Source organism: Primulina eburnea, chromosome 14 (assembly GCF_022965805.1).
Source record: "Primulina eburnea isolate SZY01 chromosome 14, ASM2296580v1, whole genome shotgun sequence".
In the NCBI taxonomy this organism is placed as follows: domain Eukaryota; kingdom Viridiplantae; phylum Streptophyta; class Magnoliopsida; order Lamiales; family Gesneriaceae; genus Primulina; species Primulina eburnea.
The window spans coordinates 21173022-21187333 of NC_133114.1; the positions used below are offsets into that span (position 1 = coordinate 21173022).

A 14312-nucleotide genomic window follows, 5' to 3' on the forward strand; every position below is an offset into this window, starting at 1 on the left:
AAATGTTAACACAATATGTGGTACTAAATATGTGATAATTTTGGATTTATCTATATATGCAATTGTAGGTCCAAAGAAAGGCATATTGTTGGTCAAATTTATTATCAATATTTAATCATCATGATATTTAATTGTACCACTTACAAATTGTGATTTTTGTTTAAAAATTGAATATCAATGTTGTGCTAGGTATTTTTTATGGGCCCAACCATCCGCATGCATATATTTTTGTAATTTATTTAATTTAAATATATGCATGGACTACAATTTATTGTGAGTTTTTGTTCTATTTTGTTATATCAACTTCTATATCTACCAATATGAACAAATTTCAGTACTTAATGGTTCAAACTTCAAGAAATGGAAAGAGAATGTTATGAAGTACTGGCTGCATGGATTTGGACTATGTACTAAGAGAATATCGCCTCGTACCTTTGACCAGCTCAAGAAACGTTGATCAAAAGAGTTCCTTGGAAACGTGGTAGCGATCAAATCGCATGACTCTGATGATTATGAGACATTCCATTCTAGATACTATAAAGAGTGCAATTCCTGAAAAAAAAGATGTCAAAAAGTTCCTTGCTCAAATAGCAGACCCTTTCGCGGGAAATGAAAATGTCGAGACAAGTACTATTTCGACTAAACTTGTCTCAATGCGGTACAAAGAGAAATAGAACACAAGGGAGTACATAATGGAGATGTCAAATCTTGTGACTCGATTGAAGCATTCAAGTTGGCATTGTTCGAAGACATACTCGTTCATATAGTTTAATCTCTCTACCTGCGCAATTTAATCAATTCAAAATACGATATAATAACCAGAAGGAAAAGTGGACTTTGAATGAGCTTATTGCACAGTGCTTTCAAGAGGAGGAGAAATTGAAATAAGATGTGATTTAAAGTGTTCATATATAGGTAATTACATCAATAAGATACAGACATGGATCAATAAAGAAGGAAACTATGAGACTTCACACCATGTGGAGCAATATAAACAAGATAAAGTGATCACTTGTTGTTAGGATCTGTTAATATGGATAAAGTGTTTAGAAAGATGATTGAATAAACACTTATGCTTTTTAAGATATTTTTCGAATGTGAATAAGTTCTTTGAGGAACTCATCTTGAAATCTTGTATGTCAATATTGACCAGTTTACTAAAATAGTGCGGAATTAAACTGAATGATAGATTTGAATATATTTTAGCTAGGGTACTGTACTGAATGAACAAGAATAATGCACACGAGGATTTTTATGGATATTTAGAGACTTTAAATACTCCTATGTCACTCCATTTCTCGTTCCTCCGAGGACATACCCATACTAACATATCTGTCTAACTTCCTCAATCACAATTACTTATGTAACCCTTAATTAGTAATTTATTTACCGACTACATTCAATTAGAACTTTTTATTTTTCTGAAATTACAGTCTAAATCCCAAAGTTCTCGGATTATTCGACTAAGCCTAAATTATTGCATTCCAGCCCCTCAACTTATCGAATTAAATGTAAAGCGGCTCCCTTAACTTTCAAATTTAATGCTAAGATGCCCCCGTAATTTTTCTAAACTTTGCAATCAAGACCCAACATGATCGAATTCTCAAATTTAGCCCCAAAATTTTGCATTTTAGGCCTCATAGTTTTCAAATTCACACAATTAAGCCCCCATACTTCCGAATTATAGAAAAATCACCCTCAATATTTTAGAAAAATTGCAATTAAGTCCCTAAAAATTTAAAATTATCATAATCCAGTCTCTAATTTCATGATTCCTTAAAATTCAACCCTCACTATCAACTTCGAAATTATCTTCCTACATAGTGTAGAATTCGAAACATGCATCCCTATTTTTCGAAAATCATATATTAATTTCATCATAAATTTAATAATTAAAAATAATTATTTAATAAAAACATTTTCCTTAACCAGTACCTTGTCTTCATTTCTCGTTCGAGGATCGAAAAATGCTAAAAGCCCTATATTAAGCAATCAGATAAAACTTTCTACTTAAACATATAGACATGCTTTTAGACATTTAGTACAATTAAAATAATTTAATTAGGCATTTATCATTTTCTTAGATTTGCATACAGTTGGATTACGTTATTGCATTTTGCACCTTACAATTCCTCATCCCCTCAATTATAATTTCGTCACTCTCCGAATAACTCCGGGTAGCGACTTTTCATCTCAATCTCAGTCTCCCAAGTAGCTTCCTCCTCCAAATGATTTTGCCACTTGACTTTGACCATTTGAATTGTGGGGACCCGGACGCTAATCATGTTCTTAATCAGTTTCTGGGACTATTTAATCAATTATAAAACAGGGTCTAAATTTTTTTTAAAATACAAAGCGGAAACGTAATGTAATTTACTCAAATTACATATTATACATGAACATATAATTCTTGTGTTATCTACACAATTAAACTAGGTTCAACTATATATCAAAGCTGAATCCTAAGTTGCTGCAAAGCCCGGATCTCCACACTATCTAATCTTCTCTCATCCTCTTCTTGACCCTGATCCAGTCCCACCTGTTGTCATGCACACATACAAAACAAAACAACAGCCGGATAACTCCGGTGAGATATGAATATCCCAGTATAAATAATGTAAACATGCAGTCATATAAAAGCATATACGAAAGCATATTAGAATTAATCATAACATGTCCCAAATCAGAAACATAAATCCATATCAAACATTCAATAATCATGAATGATATAAACACTGTAAATCAACATGTAAGATCAGACTCAACTCAACCGACACGTCGTCTCAGACTCGACTCAACCGACACGTCGTCTCAGACTCGACTCAACTGACGCGTCGTCTCAGACTCGACTCAACTCTATCCTAGGGATCCCGATGTCTGAATAATAGTAATTATACCGAATCTCAGTCGATAGGAATGAATCAATTCCTAAACGGCATCGATATAATACATATATCCAGTGACTGGGCGAATCAGCCTCAGAAGTGACGAATCAGTAAAGAATTATGCGAATCAGCAATGTCTGGGCGACTCAGCCGCAGAATTGACGAATCAGTCAATGATTAGACGAATCAGTCTATAGATAGGCGAATCAGCCAATAACTAGACGAATCAGTCAATAACCAGACGAATCAGCCGGTGACTAGGCGAATCAACCTATGACTCAACGACTCAGTAGTCAATACATGCAGTGGCTATAAATCAATAGACAATACCCATCAATCTCATCAATTACAAGAATCAATGTAATAAACTAAGTATGTGATTTAGGGAGACTCGAGTCAAACCTTACTCGAGTTGTGCAATCCCAACTCAACATTAATTTATACCTTTCTTTCGTCGGTTTCTGGCTCAGTCGAAGTCCTGAATTCAAAGCCTGTCTGGTACTGACAATATCAATAATCTCATATCAATATACTAGTCAACTCCATAACAATCTGATCAATCTGGAATTAATTTAACATCAACGGTATAACGGTACAATTCCAATATCCCCGTCTATACCAATTCACCAGATAATAGTTACAATCTATAACCCATATCCAATACATTCTATAATCAATCCATAATCCAAATCTGTCCGGTATCAACTGATTATAATCAGAAAATCATAACAATTCCATAATCAGTCTATTTCTTAATCTGACTTCGATTCTATGATGTCTACTATGTCAAGAACAACATATATGAGTTCCATTCAATTCTGACAATAGCATAATTTCAAAGCATGTCAAAACATAGTAAAACTTACGTCCAGTTGTAGCCTACGTTGCTAGGAACTCAGTACCGAAGTCGGAATCAAAATCGGACGGACGGATTGATCGCACGATTGAATTTTGAAATCACAAAAGCAAAAGTTTCCCCGAGCTTCCGTTTCTTTCTCCCTTTCCTTTATGAAGAAATGATTTTTGCATGTATATATATATATATACACCTCGCACATGCAATGAGCCAAGTGGCCGAGTGTGCCCATCGCACGTCTCGCGCATATGCGCGATTCCTCGCGGCGCATATGCGCGAGATGAAAAATCTCCGCGCGTGCTGCCCACATCGCCTCGCGCATATGCGCGCATAAATCGGCGCATGTGCGCGAGGGAACTTTCATTTCGAGGCACCCTACTGCCTCCTTCGCGCATATGCGCGCAGTCACTCCGCGCATATGCGCGAAGCCTACTGTCCAATGCGCGCATGTGCGCGCATTAGCTCGCGCATGTGCGTGAGTCCTTTGCACCAATACACACACTTTTCACACTTATGTGTATTTCGTGTCCCGATTAATCCTTTCATAATCATATCAAATTATAATTCAATAATTACCGATTACTGGGATTAATTTTCCGGGCATTACATGAATAACTTGTTCCGGATTCTCCTTTCCAGTCTGTCCAGAATTTCAGTAGGCTTTTCTTCGTATGACATATTCGGTGTCAACTGCAGAGGCTCATAATTCAACACATGTGAAAGATTCGACATGTACTTCCACAACATTGACATATGAAACATATTATGCACTTCAGCCAGATTCAGTGGCAGTGCAACTTTGTAAGCTAGTGTTCCAAATCTCTCGAGAATCTCAAATGGTCGTATGAACCTTGGACCGAGTTTGCCCTTCTTACCAAATCTCATTATATCCTTCATATGTGAAACTTTCACAAATACGTGGTCACCCACTGCAAACTCTAGATATCTGTGTCGCTTATCTGCATAACTTTTCTGATGGCTCTGAGTAGTCTTCATCCTATCCCGGATCTTGACTAGTAGCTCTGCGATCTGTCCGACAATATCTAGATCCAACTCTGCTCTCTCTCCTACATCATCCTAGTAATAGGTGATCAACACTTTCTCCCATAAAGTTCCTCGAATAGAGAGATAACTATAGATGCATTATAGCTGTTGTTGTACGTGAACTCCACTAGAGGTAATTTTGGTTCCCAGCTGCCTTGGAATTCGATCACACAAGCTCGGAGTACATCCTCTAGAATCTGAATCACTCTCTCAGACTAACCGTCGGTCTGAGGATGAAAAGCTGTACTGAACAACAATTTGGTACACATAGATTGATGTAGACTCTTCCAAAAAGAAGATGTAAACCTCGGGTCTCTGTATGAAACTATGGGTACTGGGATCAATGCAATCTGACTATCTCTCTGATGTACAGCTCTACGTACTGAGTCATGATGAAAATATTCTTAATAATTAGAAAATGTTCCGACTTCACAAGCCGATCGACTATCACCCAAATGGCGTTAAATCCTCCAACCGTCCTCGGTAGCCCTACCACAAAATCCATAGTGACATTCTCACATTTCCACTCGGGAATAGGGAGAGGCTTAAGCTTCCCTGTAGGCCTCTGATGTCCTGCCTTAACTTGCTGGAAGGTCGAACACTCAGATACAACACGCAAAATATCTCGGTTCATGCCTGGCCACCAGTACAAGGAAAGAAAATCCTTATATATATCTTTGTACTCCCTGGATGAATAGAGTATGTGGTACTGTGACGTTCTTTCATAACATCTTCCGTAAAAGAATCTCCACTAAGAATCCACAGTCGATAACGATAACGAACGATGCCATCCTAAACCGAATACAACTTTAGACCTTGGGACTCATCCCTCAGTCCCCACTTCTGCAACTACTCATCAGAAGATTGACCTCCTCTAATCATGTCTCTCAGAGTCGACTGAACTATCAAGGTAGAAAGACTAGGAGCATCGCCCTTGGCATACACCGTAAGCTTGAATATCTGAATCTCTGTCTGCAATGGTATCTAAACAGACAACTGAGTAATCACTGCATTCTTCATACTCAATGCATTTACGACCACATTAGCCTTTCTCGGGTGGTAGCTAATGTCGCAGTCATAATCTTTAACCAGCTCTAACCATCTTTGTTGCCTCATTTTCAGCTCTTTTTGAGTGAAGAAGTGCTTCAAGATTTTATGATCAGTGAAAATATTGCACTTCTCTCCATATAAGTAGTGCCTCCAGATCTTCAGAGCGAATACTACTGCTGTAAGATCGAGGTCATGAGTTGGATAATTCTTCTCATGCACCTTCAATTGTTTGGACTCATATGCTATCACTCGATCATTCTGCATAAGAACTGCACCCAAACCGACTTTGAAGCATCTATATAAAGAACAAACTCTCCTTGCCCTGCTGACATCGCTAGAACTGGTGCTGAAGTCAAAGCTTGCTTCAGCTTCTTAAAGCTCTCCTGACACTCTGATCTCCACACAAACTTCGCATTTTTCTTCGTCAAGGCGGTCATGGGTACCACATTAGTAAAGAAGCCCTGAATAAACTTCCTGTAGTAGCCATCTAGACCCAATATATTATGGATCTCTGTCACACTCTTAGGCACTTGCCAATCTCAAACTGCCTCGACTTTGCTAGGGTCTACCTCGACTCCATCTCTAGAAATAATGTGGCCTAAGAACGCCATTTTCTCTAGCCAAAACTCACACTTGCTGAACTTGGTAAAAATATTTTTGTCTTTCAACATCTGAAGAGTTGTTCTCAAGTGCCGATTGTGCTCCTCCTTGTTCTTCGAATAAATCAGAATATCATCTATGAAGACTATGACGAACTAATCCAAATATTGCTGAAATACGCGATTCATGAGATCTATGAAGATAGCCGTTGCATTAATCAACCTGATTGGCATCACCATAAACTCATAGTGCCCATAAAGAGTCCTGAAAGCCGTCTTTTGAGCATCTGGCTCTCTCACCTTCTACTGATGGTATCCCGAACGAAGATCTATCTTCGAGAAAATCGAAGCTCCCTGCAACTTATCAAATAAGTCTTCGATTCTAGACAAGGGATACTTGTTCTTTATGGTGACTCTGTTCAGCTCCTTATAGTAAATGCAAAGTCGTATAGTGCCATCCTTCTTCTTCACAAATAAAACATGCGCCCCATGGAGAAAAACTCGGACGAATAAAACCCTTTTCCAGCAACTTCTGAATCCACTCCTTTAGTTCTTTCATCTCCGCAGGTGCTAGACAATAGGGTGCCTTAAAAATTGGGATTTTCCCCAGCATCAACTCGATAGAAAAATCCACCTCTCGATCCGGTAAAATGCAAGAAACTTCCTTAGGAAAAATGCTAGGAAAATCTCTGACAACCTCAAAATCATCTAGCCTCTGACTGACTGGCTTAGATACTGACACAAGGCTCGCTACAAAAGCTTGGCAGCCTCTCTTTATAAGTTTCCTCGCACAGATAAAGGAAATAATGTGCGACATCTGCTTGTTCCTCACTGCCTCAAAAAAAATACCTAACATAAATATCCTTTCTGAATACAGTGGTGCATAGGTAGCTATACCAAAGATAAATGTCCTTCTTGCAGCAAATATACCATCAAAACCATTCAAGTCTAATAAATTCATGAAATTCTATCATTAATAACACATAATTCTAAAAAATTACCTCAAATGATCCTTGAATAATCTCGAAAATAACCCATTTACCCAACATGATTTTTTGAAAATCTCAACTAACCCCTTGCTTTTCTCGAATTTATCATTTTGGCCCTCGAAATTTTGAATTTTGCATAAAGGCCCACAATATTTTAATTTTTTTGTAATAACCACTTCATATTTCTAAGTTGATTCAATTCAATCCTATACATTATAAAGTTTACATTCCATGCCCAAATTTCTCAAAGTACAATGGCGTCCCTTAAATCCATCTAATTCATATCAAGCAACCTAGTTTATTCTGAGTTCTTTATCGCCCAAAGCAGCTCTACTAACCAATTTAACGTTTCACGTAATCAAAGAAATACAAAAATGTTAAGTAAATAGGTTACCAGTAATCAAAGTCGTGTCTGGCTCTGCCTCAGCCTCCTCAGTGTGGATCACATATTCTCTACTGGTAGTAGGTCTTTTATTCCTCGGGCAATCCGCAGCTTTATGGCCCTCCTCCTTGCAGATGAAGCACTTGAATGTTCCAAACATGTATTTACTGTAGTGGAGACGGTTGCATTGCTTGCATTGTTGCCTCTCCTCAGGCTTTTAGGCACCTTAATTCTGAGGTGGCTTTCTGCTGCCCCGGCTTCTTGAACAGACCTTGGGGCCACTGTTTCCCCGGAGCCCTATGAGGTCCTGAAAAGTGCTTCTTATTGGACTGAGAACCCCGCTGAGTCTCCTGTCTCTTGCTCTGCAACTCAAAGTCAATGCCTCTCAAAGATTGCTCAGCTTGATAGACACAAGTAGTAGCAGCCTCGTAATCTGCCGGCCTCATCAACATCACGTCCCTACGAATAGTGGGTCTGAAGCCATCCATACAATGCCTCAGTTTCTCAGCAGAATATCTAGCAATGAGGGGCACAAAATGGCAGCCCCTATCAAACTTTCTGATGAACTCAGCAATAGACGTGTTCCCCTATCGGAGACTCATAAACTCTCTAGTCAGACGTCCCCTGATGTCTGGAGTGAAATACTTGTAATAGAACATATCCTTGAACTGATTCCAAGTGAGGGTAGCTAGATTAACCCCATGCTCTGCTCCTTCCCACCATAGAGACGCCTATTCCCACAGCATATAGGTGGCACATCCGACCTTGTCAGCATCCACCTTGTTTAGTTATTGAAAATGTAGCTCGAGGAACCTGATCCAACCCTCAGCAACAAAAAGGTCGGTGGTGCCAGAAAATTCCTTAAGATTCAGCCTCCTAAATTTCTCATAAATGTCATGCTGTGCTCTCGGAGTCTGTAGAGCCCGCTCTATCAGCTGAGCTATGCCCTCAAGTACCCTCTAACAGGATATCCTGGTGGTGGCGGTGGAAAACCCTGTTACCTTCAAGATCACTATCCTGTCTATCATCACGAGGTGCTCGTCTGCGAGGCATAATACTTGAACAAAGTCAAATTCTAAACGTAAACAACATGAAATTTAATCTAGCTTTTAAACCATTTAACTTCAAAACATAAAAACATGTACTTAAACGTATTAATCATGTAAACATGCAAGTGAAAAAATTAAAACTTTAAACTTATAGATTTAAGGCTTGACGACTGAACTTTTGAAGCTGGCAGTGGCACAACCCTTTATAGGAAACCTTGCTATGATACCAACTAAAACGACCCTAAACATCTACTGATTTTTTTTATCCAGCAATCGACCGAAGCATAAACATATGCCAATAAATATAAAAAAATTTGAAACATGCTTTCAAAAATAAATCCGACTACCGAGTAAATCACTGCAATTGAAATTGTAAAAAAATGAATCACCCTACGAGTCTAAAAAAAAATCTAGAAAAACACTAAAATCTACCAAACCATAAACCCATTAAAATCAAAAACTGCTTAAAATACCGTTTAAACATATCCTCAAAGTTAATAATTGTGGAAATAGCACAAGGTCCTCGGGTTCTCGTGCTCCACCAGCTCAGTCAGATCAGTCATCAGCACCTCCTGTCCTCTAATACTCATGTTCACCTGCATCAAACACACTTAGTGAGTCTAAAGACTCAACACACCTTCACCTCCCGTCCCCTCATGCTCACCTATATCAAACACAACTAGTGAGTCTAAAGACTCAACACACCTTACCCACGATAACAAAATATACATATACATAACATGCAACAGTGAAAAGTATTGTAATTAATATATATTTAATTATCTTCCGTAAACATAAACATATTCATTTCCTGAAATCATATACATATACATTTCGCCCTTAGATGAATTCAGAACATTAATTGTGACTTTCGTATCAGCTGATTGTCAATCGATCAATATTAATATTATCATGGTACCAGGCGGTGGGGATATTAGTGACACTCTCACCCGTAAACCGAGTCTCGGCTTTACATGTCATCGTATCATTTCATACATGTATCGTATTAGTCATATCATTTCGTATTCGTATTAGTCACAATCAAATTCTCTAGTTCGAATTATTTTATGAGATGAGCTCGATTTTACTTGGGAAGCCAGTTTTGGGCAAACGAGGAGTTTTAAAAAGATAAAAAATATTATTTTTGGAAAATAATTTTTATAAACTTTAATGTTTCAACTAAATAAGAGTTATTGAGCCCAATTTAACTAAATTGAGTAGGCCCAATTGCTCATATACTTGGAAGCCCAAAACCTAATCCCACTAACATGCAAATTAAAATATATAAATTAGATACCTAGGCTCTGAAGACCTCACATCAGCCAATTTTTACAGACACAAAACACACACAAATTCGAAAATATCAAGGGAAGAAACCTAGGGTTCTTCGTCGCCCGTTCTTACTTCCTCGTCGACGATCACGTATTCGAGCGTTTTAAACGTAAAGGCACGTTTTCTAAAATTTTTTACGCATCATTAAAACCATAATATGCATGTTTTAACTTTTTTTGCATGAAAAATATTTATTTTTCAACTGTTTTCAAATTTTTGAACGTTTTTACATATATATGAACGTACTATGATTCCAAACAAGTACACTACCAATATTGGGAGAGATATGGATAGAATATGAAAAATTTAAGAGGAAACAAGGGCTGGACAATATGCTAAGTGCTGCATGTGAGTTGCAAGGAGAATCCTAGGGTTTTGGGATGGTTCATACACGATTCAAGGGGCGGCTCGGTGCATGGTTGCGTAAGGCTCGGCTAGGTGGCTGGGCTGGATGTGTTCAAGGGTAAGGAAGAGTCCTAGCAGGGATAGGACTAGAGTTCAGGCGCATGGGGAGAAGTCCACGCGAGTTGGGACTCCTCCCCCATGCTTGGGTAAGGCAGCTGCAGTCAAGGGGGCTCGCGGCTCTAGTTTGGTTCAATTCAGTGTGGTGCAGGAGGGTCTAGGTAGGGGGTGGTCTGTGCTGGCTCGAGGGTGGCTCGAGCAAAGAGTCATAGTTGAATTAGGAAACTCATAGGCGCATTTGGAGGACTCGCGCGACTTTTTTATGTGGCAGTAGGCTCGCAGCGTTGTTTAGGGACTCGGACTGGGTTCGGTTGGGTCTGAGCATGGTCCGAGGAAGGTAAGTGTCAGAGGGGATCATGGGTTAAGTACCGAGTAGGAGTCCTAGGTTGTCAAAGAAGCTCTCGCACAGCTTCGGGTCTATGTTCAGAATGATTTGCGTGAGCTAGGGGCTGGGTCCTAAGGTCAGGGCTGGTCAGGAGGGTCCCTAGGTGGGTTGTTCAGGGTTTGGCTTGGGTGTGGTTTGATAAAATTGAGAGATGACTCGGTGGGTTCATGCAAGGGTCAAAAATCGAGTTTAATAGAAAATGCCTTGAATCGTGGGTCCACAGAGGTGGATCACGACTCACAAGGATAGTTTAGGAAATAGAAAGTCTATTTTTAAAATATGGGAAGAAAAAAATTATAAAGTTTGAATTAATTCGTTAATTAAACACCTCACTTAAATAGGAAATTAAATCAAAAATCATGAACTTAAGCTAAATAAAATTAGAAAAAAATTAGATTTAATCTTGATTAATTATTTGGGATAAGCTTATGTCATTAAAAGTAAGAAAAACTCAAAATCGAGAAATATTACGTCGTCATTTTATACTTTGGTAATACGTAAAAGGTTGGCAGCGTCCCGAAGAGTCATAACGCATGTTATATGATATAAAATGATGATTTTTATGAAAATATGATATTTTATGATTTATGGTAAAGATGTGCTATTTTTACTGTTAAAAATGTTATTTTTGAATGTCATGATATTTTATGCTTTAAAAAAAAGGAAAGATATTTTGAGACATGTGAATTGACTGTGACAAAGGATAGAGGATATGTGGGAGATCTATTTTAAGAAGGAACAATGAACTTACAATTTTTATAGGAATATCGTGAAGGAAAAGGCCCCAGAGGGATCCTGACATGAATCCACCTAACTCCACCTCAAAAGCTAGCTCATGAGAGGAGGATTGTGAATTCATATATATTTTGCCCAAGACAACTCTTGCTAACCGATCTGGGACACATCATTCCCGACCCCTTTAGACTGCACGTCCTCGTGCCAACTCCTTCGTTAACCGGCACTCCAAGGCACTTCCAGGAATTCCCGACCCTTTTAGACTGTACGTCCTCGTGCCAACTCCTTCGTTAACCCGTACTCCAGGGCACTTCCAGGAACATGCCCCACACGACCAGTCAAGAGTATGGATCTGATACCATATGATATGAATCCACCTAACTCCACCTCAAAAGCTAGCTCATGAGAGGAGGATTGTGAATTCATATATATTTTGCCCAAGACAACTCTTTATAACCGATGTGGGACACATCAGAGCCAGTTTACGGAAAAGGGAGCCCGACGATCGTATTTCCATGCAGGTGTCTAGTGCCCATCCACAGGGTCCATGTGGAGCTGAATACTGATCAGTCGACCAGAGGATAAAATGCTAGTCACTTTCAAGGATCAAACTTCACTTAAAATGATAAAGGATTAAAAGCTTTACGATTAAATGATTTTACGATATACGATTTATTTATGCATAAAAGTATGATTTTTAATGCTTATGATTGTATATGTATTATTTTCTACTCGTCTTTAGAACGTGCTGAGTGATTAGACTCACTTAGTTGATCTTTTTAAGGTCAACTTAGGATTTTTGGTAAGCTGACAATTTAGGGATTTTTATGCCTTTGAGATTTCAAATGTTAAATTATTATGATTTATGGAAATCTTAAGTTATTTTAAATTAGTAGTTTTCAAGTTTATGATTTATTAAAAAAATAGTAGACGTTTTAGTTGGTATCAGAGCCAAGGATCCCAAAAGGGTTGTGTACTGTCACTCCGAGAAGCTCAAGAAGTCACACCTCAAGTATGTGAGTTTTACTGCCTTATATTTTATATGCTAAATTTTTTTTAATGCTTTTATGATATATCATATAAATGTTAGTTGCATGTTGCATGTAAAACATTAAATGCATGTTGGTTACGTGGTTTGGACGGCGTGTACAGAGATGCCTCCTAGAAGGATTTTGCGTAGGAATGATGAGGATAGACATGAGGAGGATAATCCACAGCCTCCACCTAATCAGGATGCTAGTACCCGTGTACTAGCCGATATAGCTCGTTTACTAGAGCAACACGTAGGAAATGGTGCAAGTGTTCGACCGAAGGCTGCATATGAGTGTTTTAGGAGGATGAACCCCAAGGATTTCCAGGGCACTATTGATCCATTCGTGGCTGAGGGATGGATTAGATCTTAGAAGTGATCTTTCGTTATATGGATATGGCGGACGCTGACCGAGTTCGTTGTACCATCTATCTGCTGAAGGACGACGATTCCTAATGGTGGGAGGGAGCGGAGCGAGTAGTGAACTTAGCGACACTGACTTGGGAAGACTTCAAAAGAGTATTCTCTGAGAAATATTTCACTTCTGATGTCCATTCTAGGCTTAAGAGAGAGTTTATGAGTCTCCGTCAGGGGGATTGGTCTGTTGCTGAGTTTGTGCAGAAGTTTGATAGGGGCTGTCATTTTTTTCCCTTTATTTCGAATGATGTTGCGGAAAACTTACGACACTTCCTAGATGGTTTGAGGCCGACTATCCGTCGTGATGTGATGCTCGTCGATCATACTGATTATACTACTTCTGTTTCCAAAGCTTTTAGAGCCGAGCAGTCACTCAAAGATATTGATTGTGATATGACCCAAAAGAAGAATCGTGCTCAGCGAGCTACTCAGCAAAATAAGAAGCCTTATACGGGACCACCTAAGCAACCGGATCACCGAAACCACAAGGACAATCACCAACAGAAAACAACCCGAAGACTGTTGAGAAACCACTGTGCAAGGAGTGCAATCGACCACATTATGGAAAGTGAATGTGTGGTACCTACAAGTGCTTCAAGTGTGGAGATTTGGGACACAAGGCCGGGGAATTCCCAAAGCTCAAGCAACCCACGACTGGAAGGATATATGTGATGCAAGCTGAGGAGGCTGAAGTAGAGCCGACACATCACTAATTACTGGTAACCTAGTTTTCTTACAATGCCATTATTGCAAATAATGTTAAAAATTGGTTATGGAATTGATTGGGATAATGAAGAACTTAGAGGAGAATAGGTTGCATGCTCTACCTGAACTGGATATTAGAGATGACGTTGAAAATTCTTGAGATAGAAACTCATTTTCCGAGATTATGAGTACCGAAATGAAGAGAAAAATTTAAGTTAGAGGGTTAAATATGTCGTGGATGAGGGAGCCTAAGCTTTTCAATTTTCAAGACAAGGAAAATTTCAAGGAAGAAATTATATTTAAAGGGGGATAATCGTAACGTCCGGAAAACTAACCTACGTAAACCACATGCATGCAAATTTTTTGAATTGCTTAATTGTTTTATTCAATTA

General features: G+C 38.7%; 1 protein-coding gene across 1 annotated transcript; it reads right to left on the reverse strand.

The window, feature by feature from the left end:
- Positions 1 to 4344: 4344 nt before the first annotated feature.
- On the reverse strand, positions 4345 to 7965 carry LOC140811250 (uncharacterized). Its single transcript, XM_073169118.1, has 5 exons — positions 7818 to 7965; positions 6951 to 7382; positions 5794 to 6104; positions 5237 to 5371; positions 4345 to 4818 (listed from the first exon to the last, which is right to left on the reverse strand). Exons 1-5 carry the CDS (start codon positions 7963 to 7965, stop codon positions 4345 to 4347), a joined length of 1500 nt encoding a protein of 499 aa, XP_073025219.1.
- Between the last annotated feature and the right edge of the window lie 6347 nt (positions 7966 to 14312).

Excerpts from the sequence above, each read along its gene's own strand:
- LOC140811250 (XM_073169118.1), bottom strand. The coding sequence starts at position 7,965 with ATGTTTGGAACATTCAAGTGCTTCATCTGCAAGGAGGAGGGCCATAAA. Across the intron at positions 6,105-6,950 it reads TCAGAAGTTGCTGGAAAAGG|TTCTTATGCAGAATGATCGA; the intron begins GTTTTATTCGTC and ends GTTTGGGTGCAG. Across the intron at positions 4,819-5,236 it reads GAGGATTTAACGCCATTTGG|GATGATGTAGGAGAGAGAGC; the intron begins GTGATAGTCGAT and ends ACCTATTACTAG.